The sequence below is a fragment of the Elgaria multicarinata genome, chromosome 12 (genome assembly GCF_023053635.1).
Source record: "Elgaria multicarinata webbii isolate HBS135686 ecotype San Diego chromosome 12, rElgMul1.1.pri, whole genome shotgun sequence".
Lineage (NCBI taxonomy): Eukaryota > Metazoa > Chordata > Lepidosauria > Squamata > Anguidae > Elgaria > Elgaria multicarinata.
In genome coordinates, this window is record NC_086182.1 from 25,175,131 (window position 1) to 25,197,483 (window position 22,353).

A 22,353-nucleotide genomic window follows, 5' to 3' on the forward strand; every position below is an offset into this window, starting at 1 on the left:
AGATGTAACAATAACAGACATTTTATGGACATCAGAAAGAACCTTGAGAGCAAATAACACCAAGCCCTTAACGTTATATCCCTTGAGCATTTTCAAAGGTACAGAAGTTTCCTCCTGAGAAAAGCAGGGCAACAGTGGACATTCGGACCCCAAAGTGCACACTTCGTTAACTTAACATGATCCAAACAACTATACGATACTATTACCTGGCCAGTAAAGCTTCATGAGTGCATGAACTGCGTAAACATGAGGAAAAAGTCTCTATCACTCAGTGCTTAGGTATAGGGATAATATCTATTGTAGTGACATACTTGCATTTTGGGGCAGCATAGCCAAACTTAGGGCTGTATAGTCAACTCATTGGAGCTGCATAGCCAAACTTGTGTCCACTGTTAACTTGGGACTGGAAGTTCAATTTTGGGTCTTTCAATAAATCCTTAACTTTCCTTCTAAATGTTGTGTAACCACACCAACACACCAACTCCAAATGTGTTCCAATGACCTATTTTTATGATACACAATCATGCTTTCTTGCTCATACAGACACAGATCTGTTCTGGCTGAAGTACTAATTTCTGTCAAATAAAAAATTGTGTGCGTGAATATTCATAACCTTTGATTGCATTATGCCCGTATGCAACTTTTAATCACATTTTAGACTGCTAAAGAAACAAAACCCCGGGCAAGAAAGGTTATTCGGGGATATGGACTGAAGTGTTACCATTATGTGGATGACACCTCTGTAACTCTACCTTTTCTTTTCATCTAATAAAGGTGAGGTGAGGCAGTTGATGTTCTGAGCCACTGTTTGCTCAGGGCAATCGACTGGATGAGGGCCATTATTCAATCCAGACTTGTTATGAGTGGTCCATTTGTCGAGTTCAGTGGTATTTAACCTGTTCTAGAGAGGGTTGCACTCCCCCTCAAGGTTCTGCATCCCCATTTGCCTCAGAAGCTGAGCTCTCTGCTTCCCGTAGATCTCAGGCCCTTACTCCTGGGAGCCCAGGATCATATTGGGCAGTGTCAGAGTCCTCTGAGGCAACTTGTTCCCTGGAGACATTTAGCTCTGAAAGTTTGAGCTCTTCCGCTGAAAGGGAATCCCCTATGGGAGTCATGACATCAGCTCCTATCGGGCTATACAGTACAAAGGAAATGGGAAGCAACCTGGGATACAGTCGAGATGGTGTAAAACCTGTCTGATTCCAGAGTTTGAGATCACCAGGGGCAGGTTTAGCTGAAGCCCATCAATACTAGAGGCCTTTCTCAACACATGCGCAACTGTCATAAAAAATGACATTTTGCTAGTAGATAATAACTTAACTTGGATATAAAGTTCACAGTGATGTGGTAATCCTGCGGTGTGTGTGTTTTAAAAAAAAATACATTAGCCTGTTCACACTGGTAAGGTTGTGCGTAGTTTGCTCACAGTTTCAACAATGCTGAGCAGTTTCCAAATAGCTGAGTATTGCAGAATTCCCCTTATTACAGCTACATAACAGTTTTTCTCAAGCAAAGGTGGTACTTGATTCATAAAACAACTCTCTTCTATTTGGACAGTGACTCAACTGACTAACTAGTATGGTTTTCTAATCCTTGTTTAAAGTTATAAATGGATTGATTACACTGATTAATCAAGTCAACCCTACTGATGGCAATATTTGGTAAAGTGTGCATTCCAGTTGTGTGCAAATATTATTTTAGCAAGATCAATTCTAGGTCATTTTGTTTCTTCTCTCAATATTCTCAAGTGGAAGAAACACGCACATACACACACAGAAAGAGACAGCCAAACAATCAGGAAGAATGGCAGACATTTTTCCATTACCTATAATAGGATTACCTGACACTCACCATTTGTGCTACTGCAACTTCCTGTGATATTAGAACGTTGATGTAACATTATTTCTGACCTTGCTACACCCCACTGTAAGCATCTATTTGCTGGCACAGCAAGTATTTGGATCAAGTCCTATCATAATTTAAAATGAACTAGTACTAAGACAAGAATATATTCAGCAGCTACTCAGTACAAAAGCTATAAGACAGACACATTTACATAAAATTGCTGTGTAGATTTTAAAAAATACTGTAATCATTGCTAGGCATTAAATGACAATATAATTAAGGTATAGATAAGTTCCAAGCAGAGAGGGGGAGGAAGGACACTAAATCAGTCTTATAGTTGATTTGCAATATTGATACCTATTGCTTGGAATGGGTTTAACTCCTCTTTTTTCCTATCAAGACCAGAGCTGCAGACATCACCAATATAGCAAAATAAAATTTATCATGCAAAGAATGACCTTTCAACATACACTTTAAAACGCACTAGCTCAGTCTTGGAAGGATTAATACAATAACAAATACAATTTACCTTCTTAGTACACTGGTGAATTCTAACAAAGCACATGCTATTTCTGAAGGGCAGATAGCGTAATAAATCCAGTGATTTGCACAGCTAGCTAATGTTTAGGTCCTCAGTATTTCTGAAAGAACTGCAGCATTTTTCATGGAAGAAGAACTTCATTTCAAAACATTAAACTAAAGCTGAATGAACATACACACACAAACACATTTTATTGATGGTAAAATTAAGTTTCTCAGAAGATCAAATAACACTGTTTTTCTCTGACATTCAGATCTTATTTGCCATTCAAAGGTAAACCAAGTTTTAAAAGTGTCAAGAATTAGCATTCCTGATTCAAGGAGGAAACGCAGAGGTTCTTCAACACATACCCTGTATTTTACATTTTATTTTTGCCCTTAATGCTGTGCAACTAATTACAAACAGGAAAGTGTCTCCTAATTTCTGCCTTCAAATTTCTGCCTTGCAGAGTTGCTTTCAATTCAGATGTCATACCCCAAACATAGCGCAACTGACCATGCAGCTAATCAAAACAAGCAACACAGCTAAGCCTATATAGCCAGTTATATATTTAATAACACAGTTTCCATGTTCTAATACTTAATAATCAAAATTGACACCCAAATATCAAATTGTGTATTGGTTCGTAACATCACTATTCTGAAATTCAGGAAGCAATGCTCTAACTAAGAAGTAATGACTAAATTTACATTTTCCCCCATCCTCCCTCAGAGTCTCTTTTCCTTTTGCCTTTCACATTACAGTCATGAGGGCAGGGAGTGTTTTTTATTAATCTTGATAAGCTACTCTGGGAACCTTTTCTGGCTGAAGAGCAGGATAAAAACACATCAAATAAATAAAAAAATAAATTGTAACAAATACATTTTTTCTCTGATGAAACTCCAAACTTAAGACAATAAAATGCATCTTTGGGAGAAAGCAAAGATGAGAAGCTGTTTCAGTCGCTCTCATGCGCAAATAATCTACAAGACTTGTGCCCAATGAAGTCTATACTTCTTTAAATTACGTAAAAAAAAATTAGATTTGATAGCCTATAATGATATAGAAGCTTTGTATCTAGATCCAATTTAGCCAGTCGCTTAAAGTAACTTTAGGAACAAGAGAGCAAAGCTAGTGGTAACTGGGAATCTAATTCAACAAAGCTTTTATTATTATTGTTTATTACATTTATATACCGCCCCATAGCTGAAGCTCTCTGGGCGGTTTTAACACAGGCCTGTTTAAACCATGTGGGTAGTGTTATTATGTTAAGCTAAGGAAGTATTTAAAAGCTTTGATAAACAAGGATCAAGTTCACAATTAAAGATTCATTATCATAAATGAACAGAGATATTTTCAAGACTGCTTTTATAATCTCTCAGATTCAGTTCTCCTTTATACAAGCCATTTAATCAGTCTGGCTTCAATTAGGATACAAAATCTTAACACTTACAACAATAATTTTACTGTGGAAATCGGTATGAAGCAGTGGGCAGATTCAGTATTAGTGTCACATTTAATGATAGAAGAAAAATCTCAGAGGAATATGCAACCAAGAATCTAAATTTGAGGTGCATTTAGCATTAAGACCTATATATAGAGAGAGAGAGAACTCATTTCATTTAAAATACAGGGTAAATAAAAAATGATGCAGAGTTCAGTAGGGAACAGAACAGGTCACATTCATTCTAAAGGATTCAAAACAGGATTGCCCATGTACCAGGAAGATTGGGAGAATGCAAAGTCAGTCAATAGCATCAAGTTAGTCAGGCAGGTTAGAAATTAAAGAGAAGATTACAAAAGACTTGGAAGACAACAATGTAGGACCACTTGAGAGATTAGACCACATTCACAGCTTGTGAATAACTGCTTGTGAATAATAACGCAACATGTGAAACAATATTATAACGGAGCTCTTCAAACTATGTTTAAATAAATAAATAATAAATAGAGTTACCTAATCTAAATTCAACAGAGAAAACTCACCTGAATATTTCCAAAGTCCACATTTTCATAATGGAAGTGTGCGCATTCAGCCATCTTTGGAAAGTGGCCCTTGGTAAAAGATAACCTGAAACACAAGTAATAGATTAGATGCAAGTCATTTTAGTGACCAGAGCTGATCGCACTAGTAAAACTTAAAGTGTGATTCAGATACCTAATAATCCCAAATCCAAGAAAACATGGTGTTGTTTATGTGACATAAGAAAGCAGTGAGAAAAAGAATTCTATGATGAATGCAATACATTAAAAGTTATTTATCATAGGAGTTTAACAGGACAAAGAGTACATTACAGCCCAACGAAGACTGGTGCCTAAAGTGAGAATGCAGGGAGAAGGTGTTCATCTTCAAATGTGGGGCAGACAGGGGAGAGAACCAAGCAGCATGAATAACCTCACACAAATAAAACCAAAATTTTACCTGTTAAAGGAATCATAGTCCATCAGACCTGGTTTGGTAGATCTGGGGACAGAACATTTTTTTTTAAATTCCTTTGTCTAGTTTAAATCTGGTTATGTACCATAATTTCCATTCCAAACTACAGACACTGGTAGAGGCTATACTTCAGCAGTTGCTGAAGCTGTTTTGGACTCCTGGAGCAGATATTTTTGGTTGTAAAACAAGGAGACTACTTTCAGCACTCACTCTTCCCATGGGTATTTAAGAGGGAAATGAGATTTAGCATCTGGCCTTCCCCACTAAAAAAAAAAACAGGGTCATCAGCTTTTCTAGCAAAATCAGCAGATGATAGATGGGTGCCCTGTATAAATCCATCTCTGCTGGACAGCCCTCTGAACCTTAAATCAACATTATAGCTAAAGATGGGTCAAACACAAATCCAGCTAGCAGATTATATGGGAGTGCATTTTGCTTAGGACAGGAAACAGAGAGAACGAGAAAAGAGAACAAAACAGGGCACGGAAGGACAGTTAAAGATATAGTCAGAATGACATTTGGAAGAAAGTCAATTTCCCCCAAAGTCATGACTGCTGAGACACACTCTTTGGCACACATCTTTCTTTCTAAATTAAATTAAGAGGCTGGCAGCTTTGCATTTGCACCAATTCCAAAATGTTCCCAAACTGTTGGGAATAAAAGATGCTTTGAAAGAATAGTGCAGAAGCTGGGATGTTTTTGTGAATTACCTTCTGTTGTACTTTCCTGATTTCCAAGCACAATCAGTTGAGGAGTACTGAAAATGTGGGTGGGTTCTAAACTCATTTGAATGTATTTCCTGACATTTGCAACACTAGTTTGTTTGCTGTCATTTTAAGTGCTCATCGGTAACAAATCTACCAGTATCTTAAAAGTCAACAACTGAGAGCCCAGGGGCAGTAACTGAAGCTGGAAAAGTAACAATGATGAGATCAAGCAGCTTACTTTTTCACATTCTTTACTTTCATGCTAGCTGTGCTGCCACATGTCCGCAATGGTAGCTCTCCAGAAATTTCAGGAATGTCTGCTCCTCTTGCCTAGGGGAAAGAAAATACAATTGGAAGAAAGTTTTGATACTTTTAACAGCACTGTCAATTCCAAATACTTAGAAGACTCTTCAAGATCTTACAGATTACGTATATAGTTTTTTTTAAAAAATGCAGAGGGTTCATGCTAGGCTTCTAAATCCACATTTAAAGTTCTAAAATGGTTCCAAAGAAAACAGTAGACACACAACCTGCCAGAAGGATAATCATGAATTATCTCTTCATTTGGTATACTCAGGAGTGAGGTGTAGCTAAGCGAGCAATGAATCTGAACCAGAGAAGAACAAAGTTCAAATCCTGAGAAAACACTGGTGCCCACTGAGGAATTCTGCAGTTTCCACACATTCTTAGCTCAAATTCCTTTAAAGGGGGATAGAGCAAAATTTGCAGATTTGACTTCTTCAACAAAGGAGAAATACAAATCGCTGTATTAACGTAAGAGGTCATCAAGCCTTTCATTTACAGGGGGATTTAAAGGGTTCAACATTACAATTAAGCATACACTGCCTATTACCATGTAGAATCTGAACTAGTTACTCTTATTTTGTAGAACATTGACCTACATTAATAAACCTTAAAGGGTTTATCACTACAGCATTCAGGTGTGACAAAATAGGTTTTACTGTATTTCGCAAAACCAAGCAATGCAGATTAAATGCTCATTTGTCATGTAACACTTCAGCTTTCTCATGTGGATAGCAGTGCTTCTAGATTTCCTGCACCACTCAAACACAGGATCCAAAATATCATGAAAACTGTTCAAGCCTTTCATACATAAATCACCGTACCCTTAATTTATTCAGTGTCTCTATTATTGGATGTGGGAAGCACAACAAAATTGTGTGTGACAAATATTTAAACAATACATGAAATATGGCATGAATCAAGGCACTCTTAAGAAATTTGCATATTGCTCAGCAGCTTTTCAGGCATACGTAAAATACTGAACCACAGAACTTTTGCACAGTGCCACCAAACCAAGTGTGAAATATATTTTAAATGTAATTGATTTTCTAATGGGCACTGCATTATAATCTCTACTGTTGTCAATCTTATCTAGACCCATTCCAGTTGGGTTTCGACATGGTTACGGGACCAAATCAGCCTTGGTTGCCCTGATGGATGACCTTTATCAAGAGGCGGACAAGGGGAGTGCAGTCCTATTCATTCTCTCAGCACCTTTTGATGCCATTGACCATGGTATCCTTCTGGATCCGTCTATGGTCATAGCACTTGCATGGTCCTAGATTGTGGGTAGTGGGTAAAATGAATGGTAAGAGTGGAGGGAGAGATGCAGAAACAACATTGTCCTTATATTATTATATCCCTACAGAAGACAGCCAACTCTAGAAGCAAGTTAGCAAGCACAAAAACTGCCTGTTTTACTCCAAAACATCCAAGAGACACTCACCTATGATTAGACACTTCCTCAAATACAAACAGAATCCGCTAAGAATTACATTTGTCATCCTTTTGTACTTCTTGCAACAGTAATTTGATTTTTAAAAATTAGTTTGAAACAGCTGAATTATTTAGATCTAAAAATTGGCTGGAAAACATCTGAAGTAGCTGCTTTTCACCTCCTATATTTTATGCATCAACATTCTGTAAAAACCAAGTAATTGCATAACCAATCTGCTTATGCAAATGATTTACTTCAACCTTTCTGCCTTGACATTACTGCACTTTCAAGCTATCATTCAAAATTTTGATAGAAGAGTTTGAGCATGATCAAAGTCTGGATGCTAACAAACAGTTGGATTCAACTTTAAAAACAAACGAATTGCTTTTGGGGGAACTGAATCCTATATTAACGAGAAGTGTTTATTGGAACACTCTAAATACACTGTAAATAGACAAACACAGGTTTCTCTAGAGGACTAAAATTAAGCCTTATTTTCTGGCACAGAAGCATTCTTAAGGAATGTTTCTACGGTTGTAAAAATGCATTTTAATATGTGCAGGCAATGTGTACAAATTTCTCTAGAATTCTGTAAATTATCTAGTACCCTGAATAGCATTCATTGTTATTTATTACAGTCGCAGACCAGCAAAATCAACACCAAAACATGCAAAGGATAGATAAAAAATGACATAAAAACAAAATACAGTAAGTACAGTAAGTAAATGAGTTGCTGAATAGCTGCCTCACTTATCCTCTGTCACGTGCCTTTACCCAAACAGAAAATTCTAACTATTAAAAATAGCAAGCTCACATTAAAAGAGGTCAATAAAGCATGTTTATGCAAAATAAGGGCACAATCCTATGCATGTTTATACAGAAATAAGTCTTACAACTCTCAACAAATGGGATTTGTAGTGCTTATTTCTCTATAAACATGCATAGGATTGCACCCAAAGTATATTTGCAAATTCAAAGTAAGACTAGAGCTATTTTATCATGTTTCAGTAGTGGATTTAAGATTGAGCTTGAACAAAATTGCTGACCCACATAGTCCCATAAACTAGGCACAAAGTTTAGTATGATTTTATATTTATAATTAATCTACATGTTGGAGCTATATACTCACTCCCATTTTCCCCAAATCATAGAAACCTATGCTAAAATCATGTTGGAGCTACATCTTCGCTCCCATTCCCCCCCACCCCAAATCATAGATAGCTATACTAAAATAAGCCTACCCCATCCCACCTCACCCCCAGGACAACCTTCCCATGCCATCCTTATATAGATCTGATTTATCGAGTGAACAGGGCAAGTTCCATGACTCTTGAAAAGCTGCTCTGGAAAGCCAGGCAAATCCTCTGGAGCAAGTTCTGATGCAACATAAGGAGCAGCAATCTTTTTGATAGAAATCAAAGGTTTTTAAAAGTAGTGTTGGCCATCATACTAAAAGACTGAAGATGTGACCTAAATCTCTTGCCTGAGGGCAAATCTTGATGAAGGGAAAAGAAAACTAAGATAGCCGCTGTACTTAAGTACACAGAACGTTAGTGCAACACAAGCCAAGTTGCAGTCCCAAGCTGGTGTATGGTATCTACAGCAATTGACACTCTGACAGCTCAGACTTGCTTTGGGGGTTGTGCAGAGAATCAAAGTGTGGAGACTGTACAGCCGTTTTCTCTACGACTACAAGAACATAAAAGTATTGATTTCAAAATGTAATATTGAATGTTTTATCACAAAATAACAATTCTGAACTATCAAAAATTGAACCTCTTAGCGTTTTCTGTGTTTCCTCTCTTGTTTGTCTCATTAAAGGTGTGATCCTATGTATATTAGATAGGGAGGAATCTTACAACTTCCAGCAAATGTTGTCTGGGGAATGCTGGGAGTTGTAGGCCTTTCTTCTGTCTGAACATGCATAGGATTCTGCCCTAACAGCCTTTAAATTTCATTTTCTGAACTTTGAATTATGAAGTAGCCTAGTTCAGAGGATTCTGCACTTTCAACTTTAAATACCAAACAGTACTTTTAAGATCTTCCTACACCCAACCCAATCACTGCACCATTTCCTATTTGTTTGACATGACAGACAACTATTAAACCCTTTTAGTTGCGCTCATCAGGGCTGATCATGAAGCCATGGTTATAGACATAAACCTGGCAACAAAAGCAACTTATGTACTGTATGTTCTTCAAAGACCAATTAGTGATGCAAACTGAGGGATTTATTCCCTGTTTCTACAGACACCATAATGGTGTAACTGGGAAAGCTGCAGCGCTTTCTAGAGCAAAGATCTAAAGTGAAGCAACAGTTGCTAAATCCAACACCATTTTTTAAGAAGTTCTTCACTTTGGAACACAGAGCAAAATGTAAGGAGAAAACATACAAAACACAATTCCATCTCCAAAGCTTTGAAAGCCTGGGGGCCTTGGCCATTATCCAGATGGAAAACCGTTAGAATCTGCATTACTGACTTCATTTCTAGTACTTATATCTATAATATATATCCAACCAGGGCAGCTTTAAAATTTCCCACCATCTCTTCTATGAAAAGGGGCATAATGTTCTTGAATCTTCAAATAGTTGACAAAGTAAATCATCTGAAAGGTTCTATTGGAGACAGTAGCTGACAATTTGTTCTAAGCAACTCCAGCACACATCTTGAGGGAAACCCTTCAGCACTAACTGAAGATCTTTCATTCTACGTGATGATAACGGGCCAAGAACAGACAGACAGACGGCAAAATTGATGTGTTAGTGCGTACTGCCAGAAAATGGTGCCTACTGTATATTACTGGGAGAATCAAGCACCCACTATTCTTATGACTGGATTACATCTTCCTGAGGCTGCTTCTCCAGCCATGGTACTGAGCCAATTATGGAGGCTCAATCCAGTGGAGTCAGTGGATTTCCAATCCTTTCTGTCGATTTCTCTCCTGTCTTTGGCAGTTAGTGGAGTACAATGTGGAACTGCAGGTTGACCTTGGTCATAAACAAGGTTTCTTCTGAATGCATTTTCTTGCTGTTTTTATGTTTCCTAAGACCGCAAGGAAGCTAAAAGTGGATAAAGTGAAAAATTAGGCCACTGGAGCACAGCTGTTGCTTGACTCACGCCAAAGCTAAGGAATTGTGGTGGCCAAGAGTAAAGGAATCCATATTTGCTGCTATTATATTTGCAAATTGCCAAACACAGCTATCCTGCGCAGTTTCTGACCAGAGATTCAGCTGTGTTTTCTGTGCCATAACAAATGTACCAATTACTTGGCTAATACAATTGCTTATATTCTGTGTAACTTGGAGACTTCACATATGACTACTGATTTAAATTTTAAATATAAGGATTTGGACTTAAGAGTATTTAACCTGATACTGTTTATTTCAGTCAGCTTCAATTGGCAGCAATTGCTTTTGCTGCATTTTTTTAAATGATGTAATTAAGAGATGTTTGTAGGCTATGAACTCATTCATATGACACCACAAGCACATTGGGGATTGTTTAACGATGATGAACGATGGCACATACCCTTGATGAACGATAACACATACCCTTGGTTTGTTGTAGGGCTATGTGAGGGTTGTTTAACCCTCAAATAACCCTTGGTGGCCAGGTTTGCACAGCACAGCAATCCCCGGCTCACCATGGGTTAAATAACCCGTAGTGAGCCAGCCATATCATGAGAACTGGCTGTATGTGCATTTCTGTTTATTTTTAAGTTCACAATGAGGTTTGTTTTCTCTAGTTAATTTGCAGTGATTTACAAACTAAAATGCATCATTTTTAGGTTAATAGCTCTGTACTCCCAATAGCATCAAGATTACAATTTAAGAAGCAGAGAACTACCTTGCTCCATTAGACTAGCATTCAGGGGTGAGGGGGCACAATAATGCTGTGTGTGTTCTTGTTGTTTTCTTAATATCAGACATTGCTAACAAAGTCATCCTATAGACAACATCTTTTTTAGAAACTTGGTATGAACAATAAATTGAAAGGCTATCATTTTAAAATATTAGTCACTCAAATAAGGACAACAGAATAAAACCATTTGTTCTGAATGAAAACTATACACATAAAATGGGGCAATAAATCACTGCATGCATTACTATAATGTCACTGGCAAACTAATTCTATTATGGGAATTCTGTATTATTGATTGACATTGGTTCAGAGAAAATATGTGTGTGCACTGTAGGTCTACGGGTAGCTTCAATACAGAAATCTAAAGGTCATGCACTATAGGCACATTTTAGTACCACTGGAGAATCTTCATTTTTCAAAGAGGTTGAACTTTCAGCAGAGAAGAATGGCAACTGATAATCAGTGAGCTCTGCCATGAATGCAAGGAAGAGTTTAGAAGCTTTCACTTCCATTTTTGATTAACCACGGTTCATCCAGTTAGCTTCAGTTAAGCGTTTGATTAGCTACAGCCATCTTCAAGTCATGGTTTATTAAACCAGCTTGTTTCAACAAACCATATTGCAGATTAACAACAGTTTAGTGCAAAGATGGGCCATTTGTAGACCTCCAGATCTATTAGCATACAACTCCCATGATTCATCACCATTCACTACACTGGCTAAGACTGATGGAATTTGTAGATCAAACCATCCATAACTTGCCCACCTCTAGTTGAATGTATTGTCTGAACCCTAAACTGTAATTAATCTAAAATGGAGGCAGACATTTCGAATCGTCTCCTCACAATTGTGCTGTTGGGGGGGGGGGGGAGTGCAAGACTGTGAGAAAGCCACCCTCATTCTCATAATGCTAAATCATAGTTTAATATTATATCTCAATGCAGCTATTGTGACTTAGGGCTATTGGTAAAGAAAATCTCACACGGAAGTGTTGAATATCGGCATAATCATTACACATTTGATTCTTTTACTAAGGATAAAATGGACTTTAACTGCCTTGCTTCATCAAAGGTGTTAGTTATTTTATATGCCCTGTAGCCGATTTTCAGTGGGAGGCTGCTGCACTCTGCTGATCAGATTGTGAATAGTTTCTAAATCAACAAACTGTGAGGTCCCTACTGACTGCTTAGATACCTAAGTGCTTTATAGAAATAGATCTCCTGTCTCATGTAAGACTGTGGCTCCAAGTTATACAATGAAAAGATTGAAATATTTCTTGGATTTAAATTTCAGAAACCTTTTATTTTCTAATGATTTTATAACTATAAATACTATATTATAATTTAATAATCAGTGTATATAATGTTTTACACAGTAATCCAACAACAAACCATGGGTTCTTAGGAATAATAAGCCACACTGCATGGTTAACAAGCTAACCAGTGGAAAATGTCCCAGGTTCAGACATCATGCTAACCCATAGTTCGACAAACAACCCACACTCAATCACTGAGTGTGGGTTAGCATGTTGTTCAAACCCAGTCATAAAATACAGTCCATGGTCAAAGTTGCCACATCGAATCCTATGATCTTAGAGTAGAAGGAACTGCAAAAGGTCATCGAGACCAATACCTTGCAAGGTAGAAAATCCACTCCTACAGCACTCCCAACAACCTCTAACAATGGACTATCCACTTCTTTCCAAGGTCATCTCTTCATGTATAACAACGGGTGTATCATGTTACTCTACATTCAACAGAAGTGTGGGATAGAAATATTTAATTCATTAGGAGAGCCAGCTGGTAAAACACAGTCCTGGAAACAGAACTCACCTGATCACCTGGATGTAATGCTGCATTGAGAACCATATTCTAATGGTGAACCAGCTCTTTCAGTGTGGAGTGCAACCACCAGAACAAGCATTACTCCTAGATCAACTATACTGCCATCAACAGTTCAATCTTGTCTTGCTAAGCTGAAGCTTGTTCACCCTCCACCCAACCAATTACCAGCTCCAGACACTAGATCAGAAAAAACAATGCAAGACCCGGATCAGTAAAACATGAGAAACGAGAACTAGGTGTCATCAGCATAGTGATGAAACCTTACCCCAAATCCCCTCACAATTTCACGTATTTGCAACAAGCCATTCTAGAAGAATCAATAGGGTCACACTTCATCTCCTTCCACCTCCCCAATCTTCTGGCATACGTACAGAGAAAACTGCAGCTATCAAATGACAATAATAAACATGTCACCCCACATTAAATACCACGTGTAAATACCCCCACATTATGTGTACCTCTGACAAGTCATGACTGGTAGCTGTTCTTAACTGCTTAGTGAATAAAATGATCCTTGATGGCTAAACACTACAGGAGTTCAAGAAAACATTTTGTACTAGGTCATCTTTACCTGATTCCTTTCAAGTACGGCCAAGGTACTTGAAATGCTGGTTTCGATAAAGGGATTAGGATTCTGAGTCATGAAAACAGGAATCTTTTCTTAGCTTTCCTGAATCTGAAAGAACTTCAGAAACTTGTTCTGTCCCAACTTAAAACAAATTCCAGACATATACTCATGTTAGCAGCAAGAATGAAGACTAACATGTTTATTGTGGCAAGAGCTTTATAGGCCTTCTGATAACTATTGGTATAGGGGGTATATTTCATACACAGCTAGAATGATTTCCAATCTGAGTTTCCAAAGCTTGGGCTTGCTTTAGAGAGCAATAAAAATAAATTGCCAGATATTGAAAATAAATATTATAAAATGCAATGGCCACTGTGTTTATCCTTTCTCAAAGGTCACAGTAATATGAGGTAAAATTCTGGAGTACATCCCCAATCTTACTGTACTTTAAAGAACACCATTTGTAATATAGTTTGAAGAATGTATGTGAACAACAGCCAGTAACAAAAGTCTGTGGAATATTAGAAGCAGTGTACAATGGCTGATGTGCTATTTCAATTCCTTTAGTGATTTTCTTTACAAAGGCATTTTATAGAAAAGGGCCACATTAGTTTGGGTTGCAACACTGAAATAAAATGGCTTTAGTTGTACAAGGATAACAAAAATTACTGGCTGAAATCAGCCAGGGATAAAAAAATAAAAAAGCAGGGTTGGCATTATTCAGAATTCTTTAGATTTATATAAACACATACACCCCTGTATATAATACTGAATATATTTTTTAAAGTGCCTACAAAAAGCAGTGAGCGTGCAATCCTTTTGAGTAACTTTGTGGAGCAGGAATAACAGACTATACTCTAAGTTTGGCTTTGCCTAGTTAACAATATGTTACATTATCACACTGGATTGGTTCACATGATCAAAATAAGAATGGTGTGCCAGGCACAATTTATATAATCACCGCACCGCCGCTACTTACCATGTTGCCCAAACCCAGGCACCATGGGTTGTTGGGAGGGTTAAACAACCCCCATGGGGTATTTAAGGGTTGTTTAACACACACACACCCAGCAAGTCATGTCGCCCTGGTCCCAACGACATGACAATCTGCAACCAGGTGGTGATTATGCAATGTGTGCTCAGCCCGCACCAGGGCTCACCAGAAGTGTTGTGGCTTGTTCTGATCATGCAAACCAAGTCACTGCACTGCATGATGCAGAAGTTCATATAGAGCAGGAATTACTTCGTGTGGAATAGAAAAGTATGACTACCAGAAGTTGCTCCCTGTCTCCTCTTACCCCCACATACAGAAAAGGTTCTTTGACTTTCACGTTCCTTTAGAAATTTTAACCTACTTCCAAAATTAGCAATGAATGTTGATTCTAGACATGTATCCTTTTACTACGTTTTGAATTACTTAAGCTTCAGCAACACTACATTTTTAAAAGGCCAACGGACTCTATCCTATAGGATTTGCACTGTGACAAAAGCTTTTAGAAAGGTCATACAAGAACTTTTTTTTTAGCACCAAACTGGTCTGAACAACAAGGAGAATTGCTGAAACTTAACCAACTGCAGCATATCAACATTGGCAGAAGCATACGGGAACGCATGGCTTCTCACAACCATTTGCTGAACAAGATGTTTTTGGTGGAGGAGGCTAAACAGACTGCGACCATTAGCAGCAAAGCGCAAACCCTTCACTAGTTAAGCTGAATAACAAGATATCCCCTTGTATTTTAGAAATGCTTTTTTTTTAAAAAAAGTTAAACACTAGCTCTGGGTGAGCTGTCAGAAGATGTCAATTACAAGTCTCATTTAAGAGGGAAAAAAGCCCTCTGCAAATATGGTTTTATTTTTAGGCAGCCTAGTGATGGCAAAATTTGACAGCAGCTGAAGCAAGATCTTAATTATTGTGCACGAGTCTTGCTTTTTTTAAAAAAAGCTACCTCTTCTATGCTACATCACCACTGTTTATTTTAAGGGTAAACCCTCTCCTTTTGACAAGAATATTCAGTTTCTAAACCTCCTCCTGTTGCTGTTCATCAACTGGGATGCTTCCCACAGAGGCAGCTATGGAAGATTGTTGCAGCAAATACAAAAAAGAGTCTCGTATCACCTTAAATATTAACACCTTTATTATTGCATGAGCTTTTCATCAGAAACATGAACTGTAACCCTCAGTTGGTAAGTATATATGCATGTTGCTGTGTAGGGGGATTTAAATAGCAAGTAAATTTGGAGTTAAATGGCAAAAAAAGCATAGTCTGTAAGATCACTAGAGATGGTAATACCTTTGACATCGTCATCAAAGACAAACCAGAAGAGTTTGTAAACAGAGTATGATTAGAACAGAAATGCAGGTTGCTTACCTGTAACTGTAGTTCTTCGAGTGGTCATCTATGCATTCACACATATGGGCTCTGCGCCTGCGCTGAGACCTAGATCGGAACCTCCAATAGCTAAGCGACACGCTTTTGGGCGGGAACCCCTCCCCCACGCCACTGCGCATGTACCGTGGGTTCCCGCCCTTACCTCAGTTCATAGGAGTCTGACATCGTGCTCCCATAAACATGAATATAATTAATCAGTTTCAGATGTATCATAACACATGTGTACAGTGTACAGTGCTCTAATAAAGAATAACATATGCCACCAAGCGGGGTTGGTGGGTGGGTTGTGTGAATGCATAGATGACCACTCGAAGAACTACAGTTACAGGTAAGCAACCTGCATTTCTTCATCGTGGTCTCTATGCATCACACATATGGGCGAGTAGCAAGCTGACATACCTTTGGAGGTGGGTTGGTGCATCATGTCCCAGCCTCAGAGCTCTTTAGGTTAGCTGTCATCTCAGGACTTCCGAGAGCACTGCTCTCCTGAAGGTGCAGTCCTGACGGGCTCGAGTGTCCACGTTGTAGTGCCTGACAAACGTGGATGGAGTAGACCACGTTGCAGCCTTGCAGACATCTGTCAGGGAGACTCCCCTGCTGAATGCAACTGATGTTGCTACAGCTCTAGTGGAATGAGCCTTAACTGACTGTTGCAGTTCCAATTTTGACAGAGAGTAGGCAAGATTAATTGTCTCTACAATCCACCTTGATAGTCTCTGGCAAGAGACGGCCAAGCCCTTAGATGGCTCTCCATAACAAACAAATAACTGCTTAGTTTTCCTAAAACTTTCAGTCCTAGCTTTGTAGAAGGCTAGGGCTCTCCGTACATCGAGCGTATGGAGAGAAGTCTCGATTGCCGTCGTTGGGCTCGGGAAGAACGCTGGGAGAATAATGTCCTGGGAAGCATGAAAGTTCGACACCACCTTAGGTAGAAATGAAGGGTCAGTGCGCAAAACGACCTTGTCCCTATGAAACACTGTAAAAGGTGGGTCAATTCTGAGAGCTCTAAGCTCGCTTGCACGTCTCGCAGAGGTGATGGCTATCAGGAAAACTGTCTTAAACGATAAAAGTCTAAGGTCGGCTGTAGCCATGGGCTCGAAGGGTTTAGCAGTCAGTGACTGTAAGACCACAGATAAGCTCCATGAAGGTACGACGTTCTTGATGGTCGGTATCGTATTCTTTAACCCCTTCAAGAATGTTTTCGAGAGGGGGTGTGAGAAGGGCGAATACCCTTCGACACCGTCATGGAACGCTGCTATCGAAGCTAGGTGAACCCTGATCGAGGACAGTCTTAGACCTTGTCGGTAAAGCGACAGCAAATATTCTAGTATTGTAGAAATAGGACATGAGATTGCTGGCTGATTGCTCTTTGAAGCAAAAATTAGGAATCTTTGCCACTTCTTGGCGTAAGATTTCCTCGTCGACGGTTTCCTCGATGCCATCAGTATTTGATCAACTGTTAAGTTTACGGTACCGAGAGAGGCGTTGGGATTATCCTCCACGCCGTCATCTTCAGTGTGGATAAATCTGGATGCCGAACCTTGCCCCGGTGTCGAGACAAGAGGTTCGGTATCGACGGGAGCCTGATGTAAATTTGTCTCGATAGACGAAGAGCATGCGGAAACCAGGCCTGTCTTGGCCACCACGGTGTTACTAGGATGCAGTCCGAATTGTCCATCCTGATCTTCGCTAGAACCCTTGTTAGGAGAGGGAACGGAGGGAAGATGTATAGGAGATTTCCTTTCCACGTTCTTGTGAATGCGTCTCCTAGTGAATTTTCTCCTTTTCCAGCTCTGCTGCAGAACCTGGAGCAGGCTGCGTTTCCCTCGGTGGCGAAGACGTCGACGGCTGGATACCCCCAGCATCGAAAGAGGTGTTCCCTGGTATCGACGTCGAGCTCCCACTCGTGGTCGGTGTGGAAGGACCTGCTGAGTGAGTCTGCGATGACATTGTCCTTCCCTGCAACATGAACCGCCACAAGGTAAGTATCCCTCTTTATACACCAATTCCATATTCTGGTTGCAGATCGAGTCAACGGGTACGACCTGGTTCCACCCTGTCTGTTGATATAACAGACTACCGTGGTGTTGTCTGTGGCTATCAGGACATTTCTGCCCTCGATGATCTGGGCAAAAGTCTTTATCGCATACTCCACTGCCAAGAGTTCTAGGTGGTTGATATGCTCTTCCTTCAAGAAGGGGGGCCATCGCCCTTGTGCAGTAAGGTTGTTGCAATGGGCTCCCCAGCCTTCCATGGAGGCATCGGTAGCGATCGTTACCGAAGGCGATGGTCGTTGAAACGGAACGCCCTCCAACAAATTCCCCATCGAGCGCCACCATTTCAGCGACGCCCGTACTTGTTTCGGGATGGAGAGAAAAGTTCTGTGGGCGTTGAGGCGAAGGTCGAACGTTCTCAGAAACCATCCTTGTAAAACTCTCATGCGAAGCCTCGCAAACGTGATGACGGCCGTAGTGGCTGCCATCAAGCCCAGTAGCCTTTGAACTGTCCAGGCTGAGTGTCTTGTTCGCTTCTCGATATCGACGATGGAGTCGTGAAGCGTCTTTGCTCTGGCCAGAGGAAGGAAAGCTTTGCCATCCAGGGATGATAAGGTCACCCCTATAAAGTCTATCTTCCTTTGAGGCGTTAGAATGGACTTCTCTTCGTTGACCCAGAGGCCTAACGAGTTCAATAAATTGAGGGTCGTAGATATATTGTCTCGTAGCGTGGATTTGTTCTCCGCTACCAGCAGCCAGTCGTCCAGGTATGGATAGATGAAAATTTGTTTTTGTCTTAGGTGGGCGCAGACGACTGCCATCGTCTTCGTGAAGACCCTGGGCGCCGTCGAAAGTCCGAAAGGAAGAACGGAAAATTGGAATTGTTGAGTTCCAATGGCGAATCGCAGGTAAGGTTGATGTGATTCCCTGATCGCTATATGGAAATAAGCATCCCTCAAATCTACCACCGCGAACCAAAGGCCTGCGTGAAGGAGTTGGAGTACCGAAGAAACCGTTGTCATACGGAACTTCTTGGGGCTGATATAGTTGTTCAGATTTCTTAGGTCCATGATAGGTCGAAGACCGCCATCCTTCTTCGGGACCGTGAAGTAGCGGGAGAAGAATCCCTGGTTGATTTGATGTGGTGGCACCGGGGAGATAGCTCCCTTCGATAGTAGGGTTTGGACTTCTAGGAGAAGAGGTGCGGACGGTGCTGTTACTTTCGGTCCCGAAGGAGGAGGAAGGACATCGAATTCGATGGCGTAGCCCTGCTTGATGATAGTGAGCACCCAGGAGTCGGTTGTTATTAACTCCCACTGATGGAAATGGGGTGCTAGGCGGTTCAAAAATGGTGGTAGATTTGGGGCACGGGAGTCAAACCCGCTGTTTTTTGCTAAAGTCAGGTTGACGTTTATCCCCTTGGAATCGACTTTGGAAGGGTCTCTTCTTCTGCAATTGCTGTTGTTGTTGCCTAGGATTGGGTTGATAATATGGCCTGTTTTGGTATTGTTGGGCAGGTGGTTTTGTCCAACGACGCGGTTTGTATTGTTGGGATGGTGCATTGAAACCCATCCTTCTAGCTGTCGTACGGGCCTTATAGATGGTATCTAGTGCCTCGTCCGTCTTGGAGTTGAAAAGTCCTTCCCCGTCAAAGGGTAGGCTTTCAATTCTGGTTTTAGTCTCCGTTGTTAAATTAGCAGATCTGAGCCAAGCGTGTCTTCTTAAGGCTACGGCGCCCATCATAGCCTTGGAATGGCAATCCGTCTGGTGTCTCGCTGTGGACAGTTGCTGCCTGGCTATGGCAGTAGCTTCAGATTGAAATACCCTGGCTAATTCCCTCTTATCTTCTGGAAGGTGATCACACAGTGACCCTATCTTCTGCCAAAGAAATAGTTGATACCGGGCCATTGTTGCCTCATAAGTGGCTGCTCTGATGCCAAGTGATGAGGAAGAATAGATTTTCCTCCCAGTTACATCGAGCTTCCTGCCCTCTTTGTCGGTAGGTGCCGAGTGGGTTCTTTGTGATCGGCCTTGTGCCGATTCCACAACTATGGAGTTGGGTTTTGGGTGTTGTAATAGAAAACCCGCGTCCTTGTCTTGAATTCTGTACATAGACTCTAATTTCCTAGAATTAGGCTGATTAGATGTAGGAGTCTTCCATGCTAGCTGGGCAGTTTGTATTAACGTTTGAGGCAATGGGATGGCCACCGGTGCATTATCTTCGGTATGGAAGACATCATAGATCTTGTCTTGCACCTGATCTTCTGGTTTTTGAATATCTAAACCTAGGGATTGAGCCATTCTTAGGACGTGTTCAGCAAATCTCCCAGAGTCATCAGACGGCGAAGCTGGGTCAGTTGAGTAGACCGCGTCTTCTGGTGATGGGATTGATGGAGCGATAGAGAGTGCAGATTCCGAATCCGAAGGGTAGTCATTGTCTGGTGAAGAGGGCGCCTCAATTTGCTGTTGAATAGGCTGCAGCGCTTGATCTTGTTGTGGTGCTGGTCGATGCGGAGACGCATCGGCTCGACGTCGAAGGGTTGATGCTGGCGATGAATGGTGAGACAACGGAGGAGCCACCGGCATTCGACAGACCCTTGTTGGAGGCGGCGGATAAGCAAAATATGCTTCCGGAGGGTATTGTAGCCTCCTTCCCTCGGGAAGGTAGTCGTGTGGCCGATAGCCTTCCCAGTCATAGTACCTATTTTCAGGTCTATAGTAAGCAACTTGGGAAGATCGATCCCAATCCGGCCTAGGAGACTGCTGCACTTCCACTGGAGCAGGTCTAGGGGTTCCAAGTCTAGGCACTTCGGCTGCCTCATCTGTTGTTGTGAGGCGTGCCGGGTCTCGTGTTGAGGCCGCTGAGGCCGAATCTCTGATTTCCCCCTCTGAAAGGCTCGGGGGCTCATGTTGTCTTTTCCTAGCGGGTGTCGATACCATAGACGGTATCGATGGCTGGTTCGGTACCGAAGAAGTTGCCGTCGCTGTCGGTAGCGAGGTCGGCACGGTACTGCTGGATTTTGATTTTCCAGAATGCCTCGGTGAGGACTTTTCCAGCCTTTTCTTCTTTTTCTTCTTCTTCTCCATTTCGGAGGATCTAGGAGTCCGGGCTTTTATTGAAAGTTTTTTAGCCGCGGAGCTCGCTAGCGACCGTCCTGGCGTGAGGGGTATCTCAGCCCTATAGTGCGCCACGGTCTCATCTCCTACTACGAACGAGGATATTTCAAGTTCAGTATCGGAGGTTTTTGTAGGTGGTTTGTCCATTTTGGCCTTCTTTGGCTCGGTAGCTCGAAGCGCCTTCTCCCACAAGATAGAGCGAAGTCTGTCTGCTCTATTTTTGCGCGTCTGCTTTGTGAACGCCATACAGTGGTGGCACGATTGAACTTTGTGGCTCTCTCCTAAGCAGAGTACACACAAAGAATGCCCGTCCGTAGGCGGGAGTTTAGCCCCACAGGACACGCATTTACGAAATGGGGCCTTCACTGCCATTCGCCTCAGCCGAAGCGTTGAAAGTTTGTACTATATCTACTAACTAATTTTTTTTTTTTTTTTTTTTTTTTTAGGAGAAAAAGATAGAAGAAGAAAAGGTAAGTATTAATAAGTAATAAAGTATTAAGTAGAAGAGGTTGAAATAGTTCTTTTCTGGAGGTATAGAAACTAGCGTCTAGCACGATGGCGGACGGAAAAAAACTGAGGTAAGGGCGGGAACCCACGGTACATGCGCAGTGGCGTGGGGGAGGGGTTCCCGCCCAAAAGCGTGTCGCTTAGCTATTGGAGGTTCCGATCTAGGTCTCAGCGCAGGCGCAGAGCCCATATGTGTGATGCATAGAGACCACGATGAAGAACTGCTTTGAAGAGAACTCTACTACAGCTTGCAGTGTTCAAAGTTACCTGGGTGTGTTACTTTGGTTTCTGGACTTATGTGCGGTTGTTGTTGTTTACTTGAACATTTGTGTGGTTGTTTTGTCTTGCTGATCAGCAGAACTTTAATTAGTTTGCATACAATGATCACTTATCAGGTTAGGGACAATCATAACTGGCATTTACAGGACTAATATCCTAGTTATTCGTGGTAACTTCTTTTAAAAAGTTCTTGGTACATCACTTTGGGAACCCTATGGGGTAGAAAGTCAGTTGGCATCTGAAAAATAAAATAATCGTTCCCTTCCAGTTAAAAGGTGATCTTCCCTTCAGATCATATAGTCTTTAGTGAAACACAACAGAAGTGTGGGAAGAGAATTTCAAACTAATTTATACCCTATAATTTTTTTTCCTGTGGTGTTAAAGACTTCCTCAATCTGATCCCTTTCATAATGACCCAACTAAAGCCTTTCATTTGATTGTGCTTGATCTTGGCAGCAATACCAGGAAGACCTGTCTTATTCAAGAGAACAAACAGCTTTGGATTTTTTTTCCCCTGTAAGAGCGCATTTTGTTACTGC

The 22,353-nt window shown here is 40.8% G+C and overlaps 1 protein-coding gene across 1 annotated transcript in view; it reads right to left on the reverse strand.

Annotated features, from left to right (window-relative positions):
* Positions 1-22,353, reverse strand: part of ARHGAP32 (Rho GTPase activating protein 32) — a 159,768-nt gene that overhangs the window by 110,508 nt on the left and 26,907 nt on the right. Inside the window, exons 3-5 of the mRNA XM_063139524.1 lie at positions 5,748-5,839; positions 4,788-4,829; positions 4,352-4,436 (exon numbers count right to left, since the gene is read on the reverse strand). Of these exons, the coding sequence (XP_062995594.1) occupies positions 4,352-4,436; positions 4,788-4,829; positions 5,748-5,839 (219 nt within the window). The remainder of the gene's footprint in view (positions 1-4,351; positions 4,437-4,787; positions 4,830-5,747; positions 5,840-22,353) is intronic.